This window comes from Rhinatrema bivittatum, chromosome 9 (assembly GCF_901001135.1).
Source record: "Rhinatrema bivittatum chromosome 9, aRhiBiv1.1, whole genome shotgun sequence".
NCBI classification, from domain to species: Eukaryota; Metazoa; Chordata; class Amphibia; order Gymnophiona; family Rhinatrematidae; genus Rhinatrema; species Rhinatrema bivittatum.
The window spans coordinates 178,244,373-178,270,878 of record NC_042623.1 but is presented as its reverse complement, the minus strand read 5'-3'; the positions used below and the strand labels follow the sequence as shown (position 1 = coordinate 178,270,878).

Sequence of the window (26,506 nt, the reverse complement as noted above, 5' to 3'; positions counted from 1 at the left end):
GCCTGTAACTAAAAACTCACCTGAGCTAAAAGATTCCAGTTTATCCCTGTCAACTGAAAACCAGAATGTAAATGTAAACAAAAACACACTTTGAAATGTTTGTATTCTAATGCCAGAAGTCTAAGAAGTAAGATGGGAGAATTAGAATGTATAGCAGTGAATGATGACATAGACTTAATTGGTATCTCAGAGACATGGTGGAAAGAGGATAACCAATGGGACAGTGCTATCCCGGGGTACAAATTATCTCACAGTGACAGAGAGGAGCATCTTAGTGGCAGGGTGCCATGTCCAGGATGGAATAGAATCCAGCAAGATAAAAATCCTGCATGAGACTAAATGCACAATTTAATCTTTATCGGTAGAAATCCTGTTAGGCGCCCCAGCCACGGGCCCACGCAGCCAGTTGCCCTCACCTTGAGGTGCAGGAGGCCTGTTCCTGCCATGTCCACGGCCAGCTCCCGCTTCTGACACCAGCCGCTGCGGCTCCTGATGGCAGCAACGCCGCTGCTCCCAACAGGCCCCCTAGGCGCGCGCACACCATTCTCCTCAATTTAAAGGGCACATTTTACTTTCAGAAATTAGCGCCTACCCAAAGGTAGGCGCTAATTTCTCCAGGCACCAGGAAAGTGCACAGAAAAGCAGTAAAAACTGTTTTCTGTGCACCCTCCGACTTAATATCATGGCGATATTAAGTCGGAGGTCCCGAAAGTTACAAAAAGTTAAAAAAAAAGAAAATTTGAAGTCGGCTCGCGGCTTGAAAACCAGATGCTCAATTTTGCCAGCGTCCGGTTTCCGAACCCGTGGCTGTCAGCGGGTTTGAGAACCGACACCGGCAAAATTGAGCGTCGGCTGTCAAACTCGCTGACAGCCGCTGCTCCTGTCCAAAAAGAGGCGCTAGGGACGCACTAGTGTCCCTAGCACCTCTTTTTACCTGTTTTTACCGCCGGACCTAATTTGAATACAGAATCGCACACACAGGAGAGTGGCCTGTGCGCGCGCTGGGAGAGCAGGCATTCGCCTGCTCTCTTGCGGACTTTACTGTATTGGCCCGTTTGATAATAGAAGGACCAGAGGGGCACTTCATGAAGTTAGCAAGTAGCTCATTTAAAACAAATCAAAGACAATTCTTTTTCACTCAGTGCATAGTTAAGCTCTGGAATTCATTGCCAGAGGATGTGGTTACAGAAGTTGGTGTAACTGGGTTTAAAAAAGGTTTGGATAAGTTCCTAGAGGAAAAATCCATAAACTGCTATTAAAGTAATTAATAAGCAATAGTAGCTTGTGATCTATCTAATGTTTGGGTAATTGCCAGGTACTTGTGACTTGGATTGGCCACTGTTGAAAACAGGATACTGGGCTTGATGGATCCTTGGTCTGACCCAGTATGGCATATTTTATGTTCTTATGCTCTTATAAACACCATTTTGAAGGTCAATAACCGCAAGGTCAGGTTACACATCGGTCTAAACGTAGGGCCCGCTAAAAAATCCAATACCAAATTAAGACTCCATAAGAGCACCGGAAACCACAAAGGAGGATGAAGATGTTTCACTCCTTTCAGGAAAAGGGCCACATCAGGATGAGCCAACAAAGACCCACCATTTACCTGACCCCTGAAACAGGCGAGAGCTGCTACTTGTACCTTTAAGGAATTAAGAACCAAACCTTGATTCAAGCCATCCTGCAAAAATTCCAAAATGAGCTGGTTCTTGACCGAACAAGGAAGAGCACCTCGATCCTCACACCAGGCCTCAAACGCTCACCAAACTTGCACATAGGCCAAGGAAGTGGAGAACTTTCTAGCTCTTAGCAAGGTGGAAATCACTGCCGCAGAATATCCATGTTTCAGCAAGTTAACCCTTTCAAGGGCAATACCGTAAGAAAAAAATCAAGTCGCATCTTCATGAAGAATAGAACCCTGCCACAACAGATTCCTGTGGACAGGAAGCCACAGGGGGTATTCTGCCAGGAACCACCACAGATCCGCATACCACGGCCTCCTGGGTCAATCTGAAGCAACCAAGAGCACCATCCATCTGTGGTGCTCGATCCTTCAGACTAATCTGCCCAACATGGGCCAAGGAGAAAAGGCATACAGCAACTTGTCTTCTGGCCACTATTGCACTAGGGCATCGATCCCCAATGACTTTGGATCTCTCCTGCGATTGAAGAATCACAAAACTTTCGAACTGCGAGAAGTTGCTAGCAGGTCTAGAAACAGAACCCAGCGATCCGGAATCAGCTGAAACACCTCTTTTGATAGCGCCCATTCTCCTGGGTCCAGACTTTCTCTGCTGAGAAAATCTGCTCTTACATTTTCTTTTCCTGCTATATGTGAGGCTGAGATCATCTGGGGATGTAGTTCGGCCCATTTCATAAGTTGATCTATCTCCTGTGACACTTGTTGGCTCTTGGTTCCTCCATGCCGATTTATGTAAGCCACATTCGTTGCGTTGTCTGACCTTATCCGGACCGCTTGACCCTGCAGCCTGTCACCGAACCGCAATCATGCCAGCTGGACTGCCCTGGCTTCCAAACGATTGATGTTCCAGAGAGACGTTTTTGCATCCCAGCGCCCTCAGCTCCTGACAGTGAACTATACAACCATGGAGGCTTGCATCTGTTGTCAGTTCTAGCTAGTTCGGTCATGCTAGGGAAATTCCTTCCTTAGATGATCCAGATGTTACCACCACTGCAGTCAGGAGGAAACCTCCATTAGCAGGTGGAGCCGAATCGAATAGTCCAGAGACCGTGGATTCCATCGAGACAACAGGGATCGCTGAAGCGGATGCATATGCGCTCTCGCCCACAGTACCACTTTCAGCATTGCCGCCATTAAACCAAGTACCTGCAGGTAGGACCATACAATCAGGCATAGAATGTTCAACAATAGACGTAGCTGTGCCATCCACTTCTGAATTCAAGCTTCTAGCAGGAAAACCTTGACCTGCTTCATTTTGAACCGAACCCCATAGTATTCCAATGACTGAGCAGGCTAAAGTCTGCTCTTGGCCAAGTTCACCACCCAGCCGAGCTCCTGTAACAGGGAGATCACCTTGCAGGTCACCAGGCAGCTCTCTTCCAGCGATTTGGCTTGAATCAACCAATCGTCCAAATACAGGTATACTAGGATCCCATCCTTTCTCAATTCTGCCACAATTACCACCATTACCTTGGAAAATGTCCTGGGAGTGGTGACCAGACCAAAAAGCAGTGCCCAAAACTGATAATGGCATCCCAGAACTGCGAACTGCAGAAAGCATTGATACTCTAGTCAAATGGGAATGTGAAGATACTCTTCAGACAGGACCAAAGCGGTCAGAAATTCCCCCGACCTCATGGCCATTATTACTGAGTGCAAGGTCTCAATGCGAAAATGCATCACCTGCAGATGACGGTTGACACCTTTGAGGTCCAGGGTGGGATGAAAGGATCCCTCTTTCTTGGGCACAATGAAATAAATTGAATATTGCTCCATATTTTCTTGAGATGTGGGCACCAGAATCACAGCCCTCAGACTGAGGAGCCTTGCCAATATATACTCCACTGCCTGCTTCTTCTGTGGGGAGTGGCAGGGAGAGAACATGAACACATCCCAAGGAATACTGTGAAAATCCTGTGCATATCCTTCTCGTACCACCTCCAGGACCCATTGATTCTATGTGATCTCGACCCATCTCAGATAGAAGTGAGAGAGATGTCCCCCTATCTCCTGTTCCCGGGAGTGGGTCAGCAAACCTTCATTGGGAGGCTTGGGAGGATCCACTACCCAACCCTGCACTCCTTCTGGGCTGCCTGGGATGAAAGGACTGAGACCTATCTAAAGGTCGAGTCTTCTGAAAGGTCGCCCCTCTATAGGGTCAAAAATGCTTGAATCCCCTAACACAACCTCTCAGGCTAAAGGAGCATGGTGTCTGCTTCTTATCTTCCAGTAATCGAGGAACCAGTGATTCGCCCCACTTACTGGCCAGTTTCTCCAATTCATTCCCAAACAAGAACGAGCCTTTAAAAGGCAATTTTGTGAGGTTAGCCTTGGAGGTTGCATCGGCCGATCAATTTCTCAGCTGTAACTGACATCAAGGTGCAGACCAAATCGCAGCCTGCATCTGCCAAGAAGGCAGCTGCTGGCTCCATAACTGCCCTGGAACTCACCCCAGAGTCATCAACCTCTTGAGAGAGAAGTAAACAAGAGCGAGCTACCAAGGAACAACAAGAAGCTCTCTGCAAAGTCATTGCCACTGCTTCAAATGTCCACTTAAGGATAGTTTTAATCCCCCTATCTCCTGTTCCTGGGAGTGGGTCAGCAAACCTTCATTGGGAGGCTTGGGAGGATCCACTACCCAACCCTGCACTCCTCCTGGGCTGCCTGGGATGAAAGGACTGAGACCTATCTAAAGGTCGAGTCTTCTGAAAGGTCTCCCCTCTATAGGGTCAAAAATGCTTGAATCCACTGCTTCAAATGTCCACTTAAGGATAGTTTTAATCTCTTATTGTATACATGCTTCAAGGCCGCTCCTCCCTCTACAGGGACAGTCATCTGCTTGGAGACTGCACATACAAATGCATCTACCTTTGAAAAATGTAAACACTCTCTCACCACTAGATCCAGAGGGTCCAGGCCTTCCAAAACCCGACCTCCTTTGAAATTAGCCTCCGGGGTGCCTCACTCAAGATCAATCAACTCTTGAATGGCCACCATCAAAGGGAAAAAACAAGAGGCTTTACGCAGAGAAACCAAAATGAGATTTTTCTTTGGCTCAGACCCAGAATCTGCCCCAGGTACTCCCAGCATTTTCAAGGTCTGAGAAATCAGGGACGGCAGTTCATCTCTATGGAAGAACCGTAGCATAGTCCTAATCCTGGAGGAGTTTCACCATCCTCAAGAGAGTTAGGATCGGTGTCATCATCCGTGCCATCCGGATCTCTATCGGGCAGACCCGCTGCCACTCTAGGAGTGCTCCAGCGCTTAACAGTAGGTCCAGGCAAGGTTTGCACCTTCAACTCTGCCCTGGGAGCACTGGATGGGGCTGAGGACTGCGCCTGAAGAAAGTATTGCAACCACTGAAATACTACCCATGAAAATGTAGAAGTATCCAGACCAGAAGGTACCTGAGGTGAACTCGCTGAGCTGCCTCCCCTACTGAAGAACCAGTTAGGGGAGTTCCAAAATCAGGTGCCCCACCAGAAATGTCTTTACCCAGACCTACATCTGGCTGGGAAGAACCAGGCTTAATAAAATCAGAGGAAGATAATTCTCTCTGAGCCCCCAAACAGCACTGGCACAAATCAGCGGGCACTCTTGGTTGGATGCCTGGTTGGATCCTTGAATATGACAGGCAGTGCAAAGAGAAAAGTGCTTAGGTTTCTTCGATATAGGCGCCATTAGACCGGCAGTGTGTTGATCGGCAGCTGGAGATGTGTGTCCAGCTTATTTTTTTTTTTTAAGGCATCCAAAAAATCCTAGGTGTCTAACCGAGGTGTCCAAAAATTAGGCGTCCCTAGGATAGGCACCATAAAAAATTAAGCGCACAGAAATGCTCAACTTGTGAGCACAGGTAAGCAGACAGCCACTTAAGGCGCAGCTTAACTTGGACACACAGACTACTAGGCCTGCCTAAGCATCCAAAAACTGGACGCACAACTTGGACGCATAGCTAAACGCACACACTGAACCGACAATCCTGTAGTAGGTAGCCTAAAGAAACAGCGTGAGACACCGTTGAGGCCCACCATGCGGGGTACAGTGAAAAAGCCTCAGAGCGGGGCCTAGCCTACAGAGACTGCTCAACCCGCTAGGTCCCTCGACCTCCCACAGAGTGGGCCAAACATCAGAATGCTGCGCTGACCACAGAGACCGGGGGAAGGAGGAAGCCCTACAGCAGCAAACCCTCCATCTCTGTCTCAGTAATTTTTTATTTTTATTTATTTATTTATTAAAACTTTCCTGAGCTCAGCCTTACCTGGCTGAATCAGAGACGGTCTCCAGCTGCAGGGGAAGAGGACATATGCCGTCACTGCCACACTCGGCCTCTTGCACCCGCTGTCTTTCAGCTGTTTAACAGCTAAGTCCTCGCCGGCTGCAAAAACAGCTACCGGAACAAGGCACTCATCTGAGGGACCATGGAAATCACCTCAGGAATTCTCAACTGAGGGAGGGACATTTTGGTATCACCACAGGAGAATGAGGCAAATTTTTTTCTTTAATACTCCTTTTTCAAATTGAAGCAATCCTCGGTAGGGAGATGCATGTCCACCATCTGCTAGAGACGGAGAATACAGGCAAGCTGATGTCACTACAGGGGTATATAATACTGTGTCATCAGTTTCCTCTGTCTCCATCTGCTGGTAGAGGTGTATAACCCACTTGCTCTGGATTCATCTGACTGGATGCTAAGAAATGGTGTGTTTAGTGCTTTAGGAATTGTTTATGGATACATATATTATGAATGTTTCTTTGGTAAATCCGCCCTGTACAATGGATGTGGAAGAGGCGGAATATAAAATTGCTTTAAATAAATAAAATACAAGTATCCACTTTCAGGACTCTATCCCTCTACTAGTGATAGCAATCCCAATCACATCCCTTCAAGGCCACTTGTAAGCCCTTTGAGGCAGCCATCTATACCTACATTTGAAACTCGTCTTGAGCTCAAGTTTAGAAAGGAAAGCAATTAAATCCAATGTCCAGCTTTGTGGAATCCTGCCAGAGACAATGCGGACCAGCACCAGAACCCAGGAATTGTGCTGGTTCCTGTCCTTTCTGTACCCTTTCATTTTATTTTACTCTTTTATCACCATTACATGTTTATTTCTCCTCTCACTGTGGTTAAAATTAACATTGTTCCAGAAGAGCACGTGGACTTCTAGCGGAGGAGAGACAGCTCCATCTTCAGCCTGCCCTTTCACAACTAAACGACAATTGTCCTCAGTATGAGTTACTTCGGTAACACAAGAACAAACGGTCAGGCCAATAAAGTTTCCTGAATCAGAAATCTTATGTGGGAGGTTGACAGGGGAAAAGGGGAAAGGGATAAAGAGAAGGGAAGAAAGAATAAGCTGCAAACAGCAACTAGAGCTGAAAATAGCTTCTATCCTGCCACCAGGCCATTCTCCCCCACACACACTCCCCCCAAATCAGTGAGAGGGGAGAAGCTCCCATCCATACATTTTCCCCATTCCCACACACACTCCCCAGCCTCGCACACACTCCCTCCATCCTCACACACACTCCCCCATCCCCCACACACACTCCCCCCACACCAGTGAGAGGGGAGAAGCTCCCATCCATACATTTTCCCCATTCCCACACACACTCCCCAGCCTCGCACACACTCCCTCCATCCTCAAACACACTCCCCCTACACCAGTAAGAAGGGAGAAGCTCCCATCCTTACATTTTCCCCATTCCCGTACACACTCCCCATCTTCACACACACTCCATCCATCCTCACACACACTCCCCCCACACCAGTGAGAAGGGAGAAGCTCCCATCCTTACATTTTCCCCATTCCCATACACTCCTTACATTTTCCCCATTCCCATACACACTCCCCATCTTCACACACACTCCATCCATCCTCACACACACTCCCCCCACACCAGTGAGAAGGGAGAAGCTTCCATCCTTACATTTTCCCCATTCCCATACACACTCCCCATCTTCACACACACTCCATCCATCCTCACACACACTCCCCCCACACCAGTGAGAAGGGAGAAGCTTCCATCCTTACATTTTCCCCATTCCCATACACACTCCCCATCCCCACACATTCCTTACACACCAGTGAGAGGGGAGGGACTCCCATGTCCACACACTCTTCCCAATCCCATAAACACTTCCCATCCTCATATACACCCCATCCTCACACACACTCACCATCCCCATACTTTCTCCATCCCCACACATGCTCCCCACCCCACACACACTCCCCATCCTCACATACACCCTCCATCACCACACCCCCCCAACCCCACACACTCCTCTTATCCCCACACACCAGTGAGAGGGGAGGAGCTCCCATCCCCACACACTTCCCCCACTCCCACACTTATTCCCCATCCCCATACAACCTCCCTATCCCACATACTCCCCCATCCCCATACATGCTCCCTAATCTTACACACACTCCCCATCCTCACACATGCCACACATCCCCATCCACTCCCTCCACAGCAGTGAGAGGTGAGGGGCTCCCATCCCCACACCCTCCATTCCCACATACACTCCCCATCCTCATACAGCCCATCTTCACACATTCCCCCATCCCCACACATGTTTCCTATTGTCACACATACACCCCCATCCTCACACACTTACCCATCCCCACATACACACTCCCCATTCCCACATACACACTCCCTCCATTCCCACATACACACTCCCTCCATCCTCACACACTGCCCATCCTCACACACTGCCCATCCTCACACACACCACTCCCATGCCAGTGAGAGGGGAAGGGCTCCCAATCCCACATACTCCCTATCCTCACACACTTCCCCCATCCCCACACACTCCCTCCATGCTAAAGAGAGGGGAGGGACCCCCATCTCCACAGACTCCCCTTATTTCTACACACACTCCCCATTCTCACATACACTCCACACACCAGTTAGAGGGGAAAGGCTACAATCCCCATACATTGCCCCATCCCCACACTCCTCCTATACCCATACACACTCCCCATCCACACACACACACACACACACACACCCATCCCCACATACTTCCCATTTTCATGTATTTCCCCATCCCCATACACACTCCCCATCCTCACACACACTCCTTCTATCCCCGCAAACTCCCCATCCCCACACTCTCCCCCCCATGCCAGTAAGAGGGGAGAGACTCCCATTCCCACACACTCCCCTGATTTCCTCACACCTCTCCATCCTCACACACAATCCCCATTTCCACATACTCCTCATCCTCACACACTTCCTGTCCTCACATACTCCCTATGCTCATAAACTCCCCATCCTCACACAATTACTCTCTATCCTCACACATACACTCCCCATCCCCACAAATTCCCCCCATGCAAGTGAGAGGGGAGGAGGTTCCCCACATCATTGAGGAGAGAAAGGGTCCCAACGAATACGAATACCGAATCGAACGTATCCATCCCTGCTGCACATCCCTACTTGATGGACCCTTGGTCTGATCCAGTATGGCATATCTTATGTTCTTATTGTTTACTGTGATGGGAAAGGAGCTTCACAAACACCTGCACTCACCATGTTGTGTTGTGGGGACAATGTCCTGTGCACAGGATGTTCAAACAAGACACTACCATCGGAATCACTGAATCGGACACGGACAGGTCGGCCAAGGCTGTGGGAAGAGAAGAACAGCATTAGCAGTCTTCACTGAAAACAAGTAATTACTAAGAGATTATAACGAGACTTCAGCACCCACCCTGCCACAGACAGACCATACTCATTCCTACCACAGCCAAGCACCTGCCCTGTTACAGAGAGACCATACCCATTGCTGTCACAGAGAGCTGAGCACCCCTACCTACCAGAGAGACCATACTCAATTGTGCCATATAGTCCTGAATATCCATCTCTGTCACAGAAACCCGAGCACCTACCCCTCCCACAGAGACCATATCCATCCCTACTACAGAGACCTGAGCACCTACCCTTTCACAGAGACCTGAGCTCCTATCCTTCTATAGAGAGTCCATCCCTACCACAGAGATCTGAGAACATGCCTCTTCTACACAGACCTGAACACCTACCTTTCCACAGAGACCTGAGTATCCATCATTCCATAGAGACCCATGCACCTCTCTTTGCCGCAGAGACCTGCACACCTAACCCTGTTAATGAGAGACCGATATCCAGCCCTACCAACAGACAACTGAGCACTTGCCTCTGCTAAAGAGACCTGAGCACCAAAGCTTCCATAGAGTCTTGTGCATCTACCCCTGCCGCAGACAGATCAGACCCACTCTTACCATCTAAGAGCTGAGCACCTGCCTCTAACACAGAGTGCTGCACACCCATTGTATCAGACAAGAACTGAGCTCCCCACCTGCCACCACAAAGTGCCCCAGTGACAGCAACAGGCACCTGGAATCCTGCATCCTCCAAGTAAACCTGCGGTGGTCATCCAAAAAGCAAGAGTTCACCGTGGTTCTCTGGGCCACTTCATTCCCAACTCTTTCTTTTATCACACCAACCACTCCACTCGCCTAGCCGGGAGGAGGATTCAACCTCCAGGGGTAACACAGTCTTTCTGTCTCTCTCTGGAATGTCCTTTCTTTATTGTACCTCCACCTCTTAAAGAAGATGCTGGACACTCTGGTGGAGAGATTTCAAAAATAGATTTACCTTAACCAAAAATACTTTCAGTTCAATTAGCAACAATCTTCTCATAAAATGAAACTCTCCAAAAGTATTTCTCTTCTCAGTTCTATTAGCTGAGTTCAGTGTCCCTGAGGGCTCCTAATGGGGAGAAGGATCTTCTCTCCCCCTCTGGTGTTAGAAAGTGCAAACATCCAAAATCTTCTCTCCTTCTTAGGGAGAGGGTAGCAGAAAAATCCCTTCCAAAATAACAGGAACAAAACTTTTAAAATCTCACAAACTGATTCTCTCTTTTCTGTCAGATGACCCTTCTTGGCTGGAGATTAGGGATCACAGCATCTTTTCCAGATCTTACACAGACAGGAATAAAATTCCTTCCGGACACGACTAGGCTCCAAAAAAACCCCCCACATAACCACTTCTCAAATAAACCAAATAGCTCTTCCAAAAATGTATATATCACTCTCACAAGTTCCTCTCTTCCAGACCTAGGGGGTCTTCCCCGGTATAAGGCTGTTGGACCTAAACTGGTAATCACTATATCACTCTCCTGCTTCTCCAAACTCCAGTCATAAAAACCATCCTGCTCCTCCTGTCTGCCTGCTTTTGTATAGGCTGATGAACAATCCAGGCAGCATCACAAGAGGTGCCTGTTAGGGATGTGCATTCGTTTTAAATGAATGTGCAAAATGCAATGAATAAGGGCAATTTGTATTATTCAGGCAGCCTACAAACAATTTGAGGGCCCCATAGAAAGAAACGAACTTTGTTTCATTTGTTTAAAAAAAATGTGTCGAGCCTAGGTCTGAGGCTGGGGCCTTGTCTTAGGGCATATGCCCAGAGCAGGGATCATGACCTACGCCCAATAGCAACACTGGGGTCTCAGTCTTGGGGAAGATTTGATCCCCCTGAAAATTTTCACTTAACTGATCTATCGGGTATCCAAAGACGCCACCAGGCTCAGACCTAGGCCGAGACCCAGGCTTCAGGACACAGCCTCCAAGCTGTGTCCCGCTGTTGGACCTGGGTCCAGACTGAGGCCCTAGCCTCCAGGCCAAGTCATGGCATTGGGCCTGTTCCCAGGCTCCAGCCAATGCCAATGCCTTGGCCGTGTACTTGTTCTACACAAGGCCAAGACTTCATCCTGGGCCTAGGCCTTGCTGGCGGCATTTTTCCAGGTGGGAGAGATGAGTGGTAGGGAAGAGATGCCTTGGGTGGTGGGGAAGAGATGCCTTGGGAGGCTCCATTTTCTTGGTTCAGTTCGTTTTTTTAATGTTTGATTTATTTTTTTTTCTCACACAAATGAAACAAATCAAGCATTCCATGAACCAAAATTCATGGGAAATAACCCTTCTGAAAATGAACCGAAAAACAAAAACTAATTTTTTTTTAACTCTGCTGACCCATAGTGACTGATAGGGATGATCAGCTAATTACCCTTCCTACCTAAAATCCTAGTCCAGGGCTTAAGTTACAGTCAATCTATACCCTAAACTACACATCCCTTGGCTTTGAGATCTGGAGATCCATATTTAGTCACTAAATGGATAGAAAGGTTATGCAGATAAGCTTATCTGACTAGCTTTGGAGGTATATTCATTCAATAGTGCAGTGATTATAGATGGCTATCTTAGGACTACATTCATCATTGTGCTATAAATTTTGCGAGAATAATGCCTGCGATAAAAAGGGGCATTGTTAGGGAAATTGGGCTCATAAAATAATGTATCCATTGTAAGAGGGAGCACTAGTAACTCGGGGTGAGGTGGAGCGGGTTCCGAGAGGCTATTTTACATGCACAGACATATGGACAGCACAGTTAGCTTAATAGTAGAGAAAATATGGCACAAATTTACTCTTCTTTCACATTTTATCACTCCAAATCACAATAAATCTTCACTGATGATATGTGCTGTTTGCATTTATGACTGTGCATGTTAAACTGTCCCCCAAAACCCAACTCAACCCAAACACCTCACCCCCTCTTATAGTGATATAAAACGTTCACATATCAAAGGACCTCCCCAGAGTCAGTCTTTCTCTCTCCCCCCTTCCCTCTCCTCTCACATCTCAGGCCCTTCCCCAGCCTAAAAATGCCCAAAACAGAATTTGCGAAAAAAAAATCACAATTTGCATTATGGGCATATTGCACAGCTTAATGCTAAAGATAAAAGTGAGGTTATTTTCAGTGTTAAAACTGTGCAATATCATGCGCTATGGCTTCACGAAGCCAACCCACTTTTACAAAATTCCCACCCCAACTCCTCCTCAATCCCTCCCCTTTTAAAAATTAGCATCGCCTTAACGCATGCGAAAACGCCATAATGCGAGTTGGAAAGTGACCGTATTAGTCAGCTAATGTAACACCACCCTAAACGCCCTTAAGGTATCCGGATAAGTGCCCAAATAATCATTTAGCCATATAACCTCTGAGTTATCCTGCTAAATGTCTCTGAATATGGATCTACTGAGTTTTAAATTGGCTATAAAGACCACTACAAGAAAAAGATATGAGCCATATATGCAACAAAGAAATTTCTTGATAAATATAATCCTCCAGTAAAACTACGATTAAAATTATTTGATAGCATCATTCAACCAATCCTCTAATATGGGAGTGAGGTCTGAGGTCTACCATTAACCCAAAACTACAAGAATGGGAGAGACCCCCAATAGAAAACCTGCATCTCCAGCTCTGCAAACGCACTGTCTGCCTCCACAGAAACACATCTAATAATGGGTGCAGAGCAGAATTAGGAGACTTCCCCTTACTGCTCACCATACAAAAAAGAATATTCCAATTCTGGTGTCATCTCAATAAAAGCAACACAAACCCCTAGAAAAACACACTCAGGACTTGTATAGCAAACCTGCCCTACCAATCCAGGACTAACTCCCGGAACTCAAACAACTACAACCCAGCATACAAAAAGATGGCAATGCAAATTTATTTATTTATTTATTTGTAGGGTTTTATATACCGTTATTCGGTAGAGCCATCATAACGGTTTACAAATCTGCAATTATCATCCAACATATGCAATTATCTTACAATCAAATGGATAACATAGTAGTTGGGAACAATAGGGTTTTGTGAACAATCAACATATTTTCTTAGTCGTTGAATAACAGAATATTGCGGAGAACATTTTCAAAGAACTTAACAGATCAAGGGAGTGAGCAGGGAGGGGTAGAAAAGGAGGGTACATCAGGAGAGCATGAAGGAGGAGGATTATGCTTGCGAGTTCTGTTGAGTGCTGGGATGATCAGGTGTCAGATAGTTAGAATAGAGTTTGCGGAATAAAAATGTTTTTAGGTCTTTTTAAAATGTTTTTTGGATGTGCTGGGTCCTCAGTTCTATGGGCAGGGTGTTCTAAGTTTTGGGGGAAGCAATGGAAAATGCTCTCTCGCATAGTTGAAAGATGAGCGTCTCTTAAATGCTGTAATGTGCCCTAGAACACCAATACATCTCCTATTGGGAAAACAGAACCAGCCAGATTGTTACAGATCCCTTCACAGAAAATACATGCTAGCAGAATCCCTCACCTCAGTCACACATGAAAAACATGCTTGGAAGGAATGGGGGACCTTTGGGTATGATGACAGAAGTGGAGGGGAGAGCACCTCATGCCTGGATGGAATGGGGGACCTTTGGGTATGATGACAGAAGTGGAGGGGAGAGCACCTCATGCTTGGATGGTTTGGGGGATGTTGGGGTAAGAGGAAGGAGACAGGGGAGATACCAATTACCGCTCATAGTTGATGGAGAAGGTTAGGCTGGAACGCAGCAGAGCAAAGCGAGCTTTGGCAACTCCATTGGACACTGGAGACCAGGACCGTGGGGAATTGGTGAGAAGGGCCACAAACTCTGGAGAAAGAAGGAAGAAGAGGATCACTCAGCATGTGTTGTCCATGGATGAGCAATGTCCACCATGTCCCCATCCCAGCAGAAAGGGGAAGGAGCTATACATGGATCCTCAATCTAAACAAGAGAGGGTGGACCAGAAATAATGAGAAAATGCTTCTTTCTTTCCTTGGTCATGCATTCACCAGCAGAAAGACTCATTCCTCACCAGTTAGAGAACCAATTAAAGGCCAGTGGGTAAAATGATGCTTTCATTGTATTACATTTTCTTGCCATTCATTAGAGGCTATAGGAAGGCCGGCCTCGCTTCCTCCCCACTCCGAGGAGTGATAGTACAAGTTGGCTCCTCTGTGCTCTAGGAGAAGGCAGAGCATCTCATATACTGTTCAATCCATTATTCTGGGAGCAGGCATGACATTCACCTCATATATTGAACAGTCCCTTACCCTGTGAGCAGGCAAAGCATTCATCCCTATACTGTGCAGTCCCTTACCCTGTGAGCAGGCAAAACATTCATCTCTACACTGTGCAGTTCCTTACCCTGGGAGAAGGCAGAAAATTCATCCCATATACTGTGTAGTGCCTTACTCTGGGAGCAAGCAGAAAATTCATCCCATATGCTGGGCAGTGCCTTACTCTGGGAGCAATCTTATCAAATACGATCCTCACCAAATGGATACGGTAAATTTAACACAAACAATCCCACCCGGTGTTTTTTATTTTTTATTTTTTTATATGGATAATTTTCTGTATACCCGCTCAATATTTCCTCTTATAACATCCATCATTTTCTTTAATTTATTCAAAATGTGTTAGGAGAGCAGGGGATGGTTTCAATGTTAATAGGCTACCATCCAGGTGCCACTGTTTTTTTGTAATCATTAACGCACCCTCCCGCCTCCAATTTTTTATTCAAACTACTAATATTAAAAATCTATTGAGCTGGATTACAAAAAATAACCCCATTTTTTAAATATATTTTTATTTTTCACATATCTTATTCAATAAAATCCTCCTTTTTGTGACTAGCACTTTTCTATTTTTTACTTTTAAAGCCGTCAACGGAAGAGTTACTTGTACTTAACTTTAAAGAATGTCTCTAATGATCCCGACTTGCGCACGTTTCAACAATTGATGTCTTCCTCAGGGTCTATTCATTCTTTAGTTGATCCTATTTTTTAAGATGTTATTTAAATTCTCCGGTGCTCCATCGAACCTCCGTATTCGTTCAGGAATTGAACAAATACGGAGGTTTGATGGAGCACCGGAGAATTTAAATAACATCTTAAAAAATAGGATCAACTAAAGAATGAATAGACCCTGAGGAAGACATCAATTGTTGAAACGTGCGCAAGTCGGGATCATTAGAGACATTCTTTAAAGTTAAGTACAAGTAACTCTTCCGTTGACGGCTTTAAAAGTAAAAAATAGAAAAGTGCTAGTCACAAAAAGGAGGATTTTATTGAATAAGATATGTGAAAAATAAAAATATATTTAAAAAATGGGGTTATTTTTTGTAATCCAGCTCAATAGATTTTTAATATTAGTAGTTTGAATAAAAAATTGGAGGCGGGAGGGTGCGTTAATGATTACAAAAAAACAGTGGCACCTGGATGGTAGCCTATTAACATTGAAACCATCCCCTGCTCTCCTAACACATTTTGAATAAATTAAAGAAAATGATGGATGTTATAAGAGGAAATATTGAGCGGGTATACAGAAAATTATCCATATAAAAAAATAAAAAATAAAAAACACCGGGTGGGATTACTCTGGGAGCAGGCAAAGCATTCATCTGATACATTGTGCAGTGCTTTACTCTGGCAGCATTCATCCCACACATGGCACAGTACCCTACTCTAGGAGCAGGCAAAAGGATGCAATTTAATAATATCTGGTGCAGTGACTGGTCTAGGAGTCTGCATAGATTTTGTGCTCAGCAGAGAGAATAGCTCTTTGGCCATTAGTGCTGGCTCAGATGGCACTGATGCAACTCACTCCCAGACCAGAGGTGCTACAGCCCTCTCTTCCCCTGGCATGCCTGGTACTGCTGCGTCCCCTCCCTTTGCAGATATGGTACCGCTGCGGCTGTCATCCTGAGACATATCATCAGAGCTCAGGTACATCTGGTCATTGTGCAATCCGTCCTCTTTCTCCAGGAAATATTCAAAGCCATCAGAAAGGAACTTGGATCTCTTCTGAGAGAGGCTGGGAGAAGCTGCCAAGAAAGGAGAAAGAGTCAGAAAATCTGTTCCAGTCCCTCCTCACTTCCCTCTTCCCTGCAGGATCACTCAGCTTAGTATTACCAGAGAAGGGGGCTATGGAGGGCATCAACACAGAGACAGATCCTGAGTACTCTGGCCTCCACTCAGTCCATCTTAACATAGTAACACAGTAATGATAGAAGAAAGAGACCAAATGCTCTATCCAGGCTGCCCAGCAGGGCCAGGCCTAGCTTTTTATTTATTTATTTATTCATTTATTTACATATTATAAAAGAAAATCTCCAATTTGAAATGTATCAATCGTTCACATTCAGTGGAAGAAAATTACAAGAACAATAATAGAAATTTACATTTTAAACCCCTATATCCATACTGACCTATAAGCGGTAATAGGGAGATCCAAGGACTACAAGAACAGATATTTAAGGAAAAAGGGAAAAAGAAAATTAAGGAGGCTTTATCCTAATCTTAAACATACCCTGAGCTGGCTAGGTCACACTACTCTCAACTCGATAGCTATCCAAGAAGAAGCGTAACTGAGATGGCTCACAAAAGATGCACCAAGTGGTGTTCAAGGCACATTTACAGGGGTATCTGACTGTAATCCGTGCTCCTAGCTGTCTAGATCACTCAACTTGATAGGTATCCATTAGGGATGTGAATCGCTTTTCAACAATTAAAATTATCGTCTGATAATTTTAAAATAGTAATAAATCGTTAAAGAACATGATACAATAGGAATTCTAACGATTTATCATTAAAAAATCGTTAATCGGGTTAGTGCGCACTAACGGGAGTTAGTGCGCACTAACAGAAAATGATACAAATTGACACTTTTCAGGTCAGATAGGAATGAATATGTATTCCTATTGGCTGGCTGCCCTCTTATTTATTGATGTTACCAAGGTTCCCACTGAGGTGATGGTTGGGGGGATGGGAAATGGAAACGGTTGGTAGCTTGACAAAAAAAGTAATGTGATCAGTCAATGTTACTAGAACTTGTGCCTATCCCTCATACCGGGAGTGTTGTGATATTCCTGCATGCAGTGCCATATCCCTGATACCAGGGGTGTTGTGATCTTCCTGCATGCAGTGCCCTATCCCTAATACCAGGAGTGTTGTGATCTTCCTGCACACAGTGCCCTATCCCTGATACCAGGGGTGTTGTGATCTTCCTGCATGCAGTGCCCTATCCCTAATACCAGGAGTGTTGTGATCTTCCTGCACACAGTGCCCTATCCCTGATACCGGGAGTGTTATGATCTTCCTGCACACAGTTCCCTAGCCCTGATACCGGGAGTGTTGTGATCTTCCTGCACACAGTGCCCTATCCCTGATACCGGGAGTGTTGTGATCTTCCTGCACACAGTGCCCTATCCCTGATACCGGGGGTGTTGTGATCTTCCTGCACTCAGTGCCATATCCCTGATACTGGGAGTGTTGTGATCTTCCTGCACACAGTGCCCTAACCCTGATACCAGGAGTGTTCTGATCTTCCTGCACGCAGTGCCCTATCCCTGATACCAGGGGTGTTATGATCTTCCTGCACTCAGTGCCCTATCCCTGATACCAGGGGTGTTATGATCTTCCTGCACTCAGTGCCATATCCCTGATACTGGGAGTGATGTGATCTTCCTGCACACAGTGGCCTAACCCTGATACCGGGAGTGTTGTGATCTTCCTGTACGCAGTACCCTATCCCTGATACCGGGGGTGTTGTGATCTTCCTGCACTGAGCAGGGATACGGCACTGCATGCAGGAAGATCACAACACTCCCGGTATCAGGGATACGGCACTGTGTGCAGGAAGATCACAACACTCCCGGTATCAGGGATAGGGCACTGAGTGCAGGAAGATCACAACACTCCCGGTATCAGGGATAGGGCACTGAGTGCAGGAAGACCACAACACTCCCGGTATCAGGGATACGGCACTGCGTGCAGGAAGACCACAACACCCCCGGTATCAGGGTTAGGGCACTGCATGCAGGAAGATCACAACACTCCCGGTATCAGGGTTCGGGCACTGCCTGCAGGAAGATCACAACGCTCCCGGTATCAGGGTTAGGGCACTAGTGTGTGCAGGAAGATCAAAACACTCCCAGTATCAGGGATATGGCACTGAGTGCAGGAAGATCACAACACCCCTGGTATCAGGGATAGGGCACTGTGTGCAGGAAGATCACAACACTCCCGGTATCAGGGATAGGGAACTGTGTGCAGGAAGATCACAACACTCCCGGTATCAGGGATAGGGCACTGTGTGCAGGAAGATCACAACACTCCTGGTATTAGGGATAGGGCACTGCATGCAGGAAGATCACAACACCCCTGGTATCAGGGATAGGGCACTGTGTGCAGGAAGATCACAACACTCCTGGTATTAGGGATAGGGCACTGCATGCAGGAAGATCACAACACCCCTGGTATCAGGGATATGGCACTGCATGCAGGAATATCACAACACTCCCGGTATCAGGGATAGGGCACAAGTTCTAGTCACATTGACTGATCACATTACTTTTTTTGTCAAGCTACCAACTGTTTCCATTTCCCATCCCCCATATATTGTCAGTGGGAACCTTGGTAACATGAATAAATAAGAGGGCAGCCAATAGGAACACATATTCATTCCTAAACTGACCTTAACTGACCTGAAAAGTATCAATTTGTATCATTTTCGGTTAGTGCGCACTAACAATGGTTAGTGCGCAATAACTTCCTGTTAGTGCGCACTAACTCCCGTTAGTGCGCACTAATCGGAAAAACCGATTTTTTAACTAAAAAATCGTGCCAAACATGATTTTCTTCTCCTGCCAGACGATTTTGATGGTTAAGACGATCGGGCACACGATTCACATCCCTAGGGATTATACATCACTTTTACTTTTATCTGCATTTAGAGGAGTTGCTCCCAGGGGTGGGGATTATACATCACTTGATTTATCTGCATTTAGAGGAGGTATTCCCAGGGGTGGGGATTATACAACACTTGGACATTTCTCTGCATTTAGAGGAGGTGTTCCCAGGGGAGGGGATTATACATCACTTGGACATTTCTCTGCATTTAGAGGAGGCGTTCCCAGGGGTGGGGATTATACATCACTTGGACATTTCTCTGCATTTAGAGGAGGCGTTCCCAGGGGTGGGGATTATACATCACTTGTACATTTATCTGCATTTAGAGGAGGCGTTCCCAGGGGAGGGGATTATACATCACTTGTACATTTATCTGCATTTAGAGGAGGCGTTCCCAGGGGAGGGGATTATACATCACTTGTACTTTTATCTGCATTTAGAGGAGGTGTTCCCAGGGGTGGGGATTATACATCACTTATACATTTATCTGCATTTAGAGGAGGCGTTCCCAGGGGAGGGGATTATACATCACTTGTACATTTATCTGCATTTAGAGGAGGCGTTCCCAGGGGAGGGGATTATACATCACTTGTACTTTTATCTGCATTTAGAGGAGGTGTTCCCAGGGGTGGGGTTTATACATCACTTGTACATTTATCTGCATTTAGAGGAGGTGTTCCCAGGGGAGGGGATTATACATCACTTGTACATTTATCTGCATTTAGAGGAGGCGTTCCCAGGGGAGGGGATTATACATCACTTGTACTTTTATCTGCATTTAGAGGAGGTGTTCCCAGGCGTGGGGATTATCACTTGTACATTTATCTGCATTTAGAGGAGGCGTTCCCAGGGGAGGGGATTATACATCACTTGTACATTTATCTGCATTTAGAGGAGGCGTTCCCAGGGGTGGGGATTATACATCACTTGTACATTTATCTGCATTTAGAGGAGGCGTTCCCAGGGGTGGGGATTATACATCACTTGTACATTTATCTGCATTTAGAGGAGATAATCTTGGCGCATGCTTATGTTAGGAAGGAAATTAACATGCGTAGATTGCATTTAGAAATTTACATGTTCTAATTTCCGTGACAAAGGACCTGCAGTTAAAGCTGGTGCAGATGTCCATGAGTATATTGTTCATGTGACAGTTTTGAAGTAGAATGTATGCAGATATTTTTGCTTTAGAAATTGGTGGAAAATGCCTGTGGAATTTATCCCAATGTGACAGTTTCATAATTGTCTCCTTACTGTAGTTTACCTTATATCATGCCAATAAAATTCCTTACATTGCATTGTGAGAAATGTTAGGGATTGCCTCCTCCAGCCAGTGTGCAGCAGCCTGGATCCATCGTTCTGCTGTTGCAGAGTTAAAGGACTTCCAGGCTCTTACATGCTGGAGATCGTCCTTTCCATTGCACTTACCTTTGGGGCAGCTCTTGCAGCAGTGTCCCTGCTGCAGCACAGGGTCACTACACGCAGGGCTCAGGCACTCTTCCTGTATGTTCTTGCAATACACCTTCCCCATGGGCTTCCCTCGGCGAGTTCGTTGCTGTTTAATTAAACATTTATTATCTTCCACCATATAAATAGTGAGATCTAAGTCTTCAAACTTTGAGCTCAATTTACTGCCCGTAAAGAACTTACTTACAGCCATAAAATTCCTTACACAGCACATGAGACCCTGCAGCGTAAATTCCTGTGGATCTGGACTGTGCTTCTAATCACTGCATAAGGGGAAATACTCTACCTTGGGCTATTATTTACCTTTTATCTCTTCTTCTTTAGCTCATAGTTAGTTTTGAGTCCCCAGACATTGTGGACTCATTTTTTCTGGTCTCTCGTCTATTCGTTTTCTTTGTAGTTATTGGGTTTCATGTGTATATTTTCTATGAGCTGGATTTGTATATACTGTATTATTTAAAAAAACATTTAAATGTTAAAATAATGAGAACAGGGATTAAGAGTGTTAAAGGATGCAGGGGTGAACAGACAGTGGTCTGGGCCCCCAGGCAATAAGGGTCATTGACCCCTAAGCACCCATCCAAGACTAGAGGAGAGTGTTGTGGGCCCTTGGGTACTGTCCTATTGCACAAATGGATACTTTGACCTTTTAAGTCAAATTTTGGATTTGGCTAAGAAGCAGCGACACAATCTCCCTCTATTATGAGGCACTGAAAAAACACACTCAACACATCAGTATCCTGTGGCACTAAACCAGTACTAACCTAGCAATAACCCAGCCTTTGAAAAGACATTACTGGGCCCTAGAACACCAATACATCTCACATTGGGACCACAGGACTTCTACAGATCCCTACACAGAAACTGTTATGGGAGCGCTGAGGGAGCAGTCCCACTCGAGGGGATTGTGTGCCCTTGAGCCTCGGCACAGTTCCAGACTAATCCAAGAAGCACCGAGGGTAGGCGAGACACGTCCCAGCATGGGTGGAAGCGGACAGTCCAACCCTTTGTTGGACCTGCATGCTTCTGGAACCAACAATCATGATGTTGGTAATGAACAGTCCTCCAACTGTTCCCGGCCCTTTCGGACCTGCCGCTGGAATGGCAAGAAGCAGCAGGCCGGACTCCGGACAAGGGCAGACGAAAGCTCAGGACAAGGCACTGGAAACAAAGACACAGGAAGAAGGCACTGAAGACAAGGACTCAAACGAGGCAAGGTTCAAGGTATTCAAGGAATTCAGGCAAGGATTCAGAAGCAAGCAAAGTACTGGGTTGAGCCCTACCAAGCAGCTCGCCCTACACAGACCACTGTAAACGGGCGGACCCAATGAGCTGGTCACGGACCTCGCTAGAGTGTGAATCAGGCTCCAGACGAGGTGTGGAATAGCTGAAGCTGGAACATGGCAAAGGTACTGTAGAAGCCTGTAACAAGGCGCGCCCTACACAGCCCATCCTAGGCTGGTCAAGGACCACGCTGGAATGGCACAGGTTCAGTCAGAGTCTTAGGCATGGACGGAGCAAGCTCAAGAATCTGAGGGCGAAACAGAGTTCAAAACACAGGACCAAGACGGGACTTGGCTTCAGGCAAGGATACAGGACCAAGATGGGACTTGGCTTCAGGCAGGAGGATCCCTCCGGAGGCTTGAGCTGCGGACATGAAGAAGGATGGCGACGAGGAACCAAGGGTAGCGGGCATCAGGACAGGATCATGGACATCAGGAACGGAACTGTAACATGAACATCTGGAACAGGTAACACAGGACATGGAGCTCCAACGAAGAACATGGACCTGACGGCGTGCTGGAAGGCAAGACTTCCAGGAGCTAGAAACTCCGATGCAAGGCAAGGCAGAACTGAAAGTGAAGCCCTTTTATAGGCCAGAAAGCAGGCAACTCCCTGGGAGGAGTTCCAATGGGCCACACCTGGCTGGCCCTATAAGTATAGAGAGAAGCTGCGGGCCAACCCCTTAGAAAGAAGGGCGGGGCCCAAACCAGAAAGTCCAAGCTGAGACTGGAGCAGGCCTCAGGCAGGCCCCGATGACATCGAAGGCCTTCCAGGCCGTGGAGCAAAATCCAGAAAACCAGTTCAGGTGAGGCCCCGGCTTTGGAGCGGTCTCCAGAGAAAGGTGAGAGGTCTCCCGTGGCTCCAGCTACGGGAGGAATTGTAACAGAAACAGAAACTGCACACCCACAGAATCCACACAGACAAACCCTCCCCAAATACAATATAAGTGACCTTAGACTAGAAATAAAAAGATGAGGACAAAAACTTGCACTGGAAACTACAACAAGCCAGATCCTATTTGTAGTGAAACACTGGAGAAATGGAAATAGAACTGCATTTCCTCCTGCACTGTGGAAAATACAAAAAGATCAGAGATGTACATTTCCCAAAGCTGAAAGAGAAAATCCAAGGCTTCCTAAAAAAAGAATGAGCAGGAAAACCTCTATAATCCCACTGGAAAGATTAGGAACAGCAGGGAGAGCAGCAAAATCTGCGGCATCCTGCCACCAGACCATAAATGAAACCTGACCAGGACAATACAGACTGGCACCAAAACCCGGAAACTATTCCTGCTATTGACCTCTGAATTTTGCAATGTTGTTTTACTGTTATTATCACTATTACCACACACGAAGGCAATGTTCATTAATTCACTGTCTCTACCTGAAGCATGGATTATTTTTCCCTGTCTGCATAGCTTTTCCACATTAAATTTCATCTGCCATTCAGTTGCCAGTGTCCTAGACTCACAAATTCCTTCTGCATTTCCTCACAATCCTTTGCTATTTTGAATAATTGTGTTCATCTGTAAATTGTTAAACAGCACAGGACCCAGTACCAATCCCTGAGGTAACTCCATTAAGGAGCTTTCTCCATTTAGTCCTAGCCCTGTCCTGTCCTGTCCTGCAATCAGTTACCAACCCACAACAGGACATTGTCTCCAATCCTACGACTTTTTAATTTCCTCAAGAGAATCTTCTTTGTCAAATGCTTTCTGAAAATTCAGATACACTATATCAACTAGCTCGCCTTTACCTACATCTTCAAAATATCTAGGGGTTCACATTCAGACATTGTGCAGTTGGGCCAGTTATGACAGGTCTACAGGATGGCCAGACTTATGCAGATAACTTATCCGTCTAACTTCTCTTCTCAGTTATGCCACAGGATTGCCCCCTATCTTATCCAGCCAATGAGCTATCCAGCTAGAATTTACCCAGATAAAGTACTCAATTATTAATTTAGCCAGATAACTTCTGATTTGGACTCAAATTAGAGTGGCAAGGCAAGACGTCCCTTTGCTAAAACCGGATTGACTCTTGTCTATATGGCCAAAGATTTTATTTACAAGAATAGCTTCTGTCATTTTCCTGGCATCAGGCTCATGGGTCTATAGTTTCCCAGATCACCCTTGGGGAGCTTTTTAAATATTGGTGTTACATTAGTCACCCTCAAGTATTGTGCTGGTTTTAAAAGATAGATTAAAGATTAGTAGTAACAAGGCAATGACAGCAGAAAAGGACAAAATGATCCCTTCAATTTGCCCAGCAGGGTTTTTATGACTGTAATTGCCGTTCTATGCAGGTTACCCCCATGTTTCTTTTAAGGGCAGTAAATGCTGCTCTGTGCAGGTTACCCCCAAGCCTTATGTTAAGGATAGTAATATTAACAATCAAAAACCAAGCAATGGTCAAACCCATAACACAATTAAGACTAGCTTTCTTGATAATTCAGACAAGTCCGCTTGTGCTTGAATGTGCTGTGCTTTTGGATTTGGCTGTAAAATCAGTCCTGCACTTTTTCCCTAAAGTCTGTGGATTTAGTACCCAGGTCAGGGCCCAGGGTTGGCTGTCTGAATCGAATTCCCATTGAAGCAGGGAGTGATTTCGGAGCGGCCTCGGAGGGAACGGAGGCAGGCTGTGTGGCTCGGCGTGCGCAGGCTGCTGATTTTGCACAGCCTTGCATGCGCCAACCCTGGATTTTAAAGGATACGTGCGGCTATGCGCGTATCTATTAAACTCCGGCGTACCCTTGTTTGTGCCTGGTGTGCGAACAAATGTACGCATGGGCGTACTTTTTAAAATCTACCCCAGTGAGTGTGTAAGGACACTTCCCCTCTTTTTAAAGTGCATGTGTTACAGAGGAATAGTAGACACAGTGAGTGTGTGACAGAAGAAGGAGGACACTTCCCCTCTTTTTAAAGTGCATGTGTTACAGAGGAATAGAAGACACAGTGAGTGTGTAAGGACACTTCCCCTCTTTTTAAAGTACATGTGTTACAAAGGAATAGTAGACACAGTGAGTGTGTGACAGAAGAAGAAGAAGGACACTTCCCCTCTTTTTAAAGTGCACATGTTACAGAGGAATAGAAGACACAGTGAGTGTGTGACAGAAGAAGAAGAAGGACACTTCCCCTCTTTTTAAAGTGCACATGTTACAGAAGAATAGTAGACACATTGAGTGTGTGATAGAAGAAGGACACTTCCCCTCTTTTTAAAGTGCATGTGTTACAGAGGAATAGTAGACACAGTGAGTGTGTGACAGAAGAAGAAGGACACTTCCCATCTTTTTAAAGTGCATGTGCTACAAAGGAATAGTAGACAGTGAGTGTGTGATAGAAGAAGAAGGACACTTCCCCTCTTTTTAAAGTGCATGTGTTACAGAGGAATAGTAGACACAGTGAGTGTGTGACAGAAGAAGAAGGACACTTCCCATCTTTTTAAAGTGCATGTGCTACAAAGGAATAGTAGACAGTGAGTGTGTGACAGAAGAAGGACACTTCCCCTTTTTTCAAGTGCACGTGTTACAGAGGAATAGTAGACACAGTGAGTGTGTGACAGAAGAAGAAGGACACTTCCCCTCTTTTTAAAGTGCACGTGTTACAGAGGAATAGTAGACACAGTGAGTGTGTGACAGAAGAAGAAGGACACTTCCCCTCTATTTAAAGTGCACGTGTTACAGAGGAATAGTAGACACAGTGAGTGTGTGACAGAAGAAGAAGGACACTTCCCCTCTTTTTAAAGTGCATGTGTTACAGAGGAATAGAAGACACAGTGAGTGTGTGACAGAAGAAGAAGGACACTTCCCCTCTATTTAAAGTGCATGTGTTACAGAGGAGTAGTAGACACAGTGAGTGTGTGACAGAAGAAGAAGGACACTTCCCCTCTTTTTAAATTGCACTTTTTAAAGTGCATGTGTTACAGAGGAATAGAAGACACAGTGAGTGTGTAAGGACACTTCCCCTCTTTTTAAAGTGCATGTGTTACAGAGGAATAGTAGACACAGTGAGTGTGTGACAGAAGAAGAAGGACACTTCCCCTCTTTTTAAAGTGCATGTGTTACAGAGGAATAGAAGACACAGTGAGTGTGTAAGGACACTTCCCCTCTTTTTAAAGTGCATGTGTTACAGAGGAATAGTAGACACAGTGAGTGTGTGACAGAAGAAGAAGGACACTTCCCCTCTTTTTAAAGTGCACGTGTTACAGAGGAATAGAAGACACAGTGAGTGTGTGACAGAAGAAGAAGAAGGACACTTCCCCTCTTTTTAAAGTGCACATGTTACAGAGGAATAGTAGACACAGTGAGTGTGTGACAGAAGAAGGAGGACACTTCCCCTCTTTTTAAAGTGCATGAGTTACAGAGGAATAGAAGACACAGTGAGTGTGTAAGGACACTTCCCCTCTTTTTAAAGTGCATGTGTTACAGAGGAATAGTAGACACAGTGAGTGTGTGACAGAAGAAGAAGGACACTTCCCCTCTTTTTAA

At 45.8% G+C, this 26,506-nt stretch overlaps 1 protein-coding gene across 1 annotated transcript in view; it reads right to left on the bottom strand.

Annotated features, from left to right (window-relative positions):
• The window catches only part of CHRD (chordin), a gene marked incomplete in the record, with an annotated part of 121,201 nt that overhangs the window by 86,861 nt on the left and 7,834 nt on the right, over positions 1-26,506 (bottom strand). Inside the window, 4 exon segments of the mRNA XM_029616866.1 lie at positions 9,245-9,341; positions 14,072-14,189; positions 16,267-16,404; positions 20,699-20,825. Coding sequence (XP_029472726.1) covers positions 9,245-9,341; positions 14,072-14,189; positions 16,267-16,404; positions 20,699-20,825 — 480 coding nt within the window.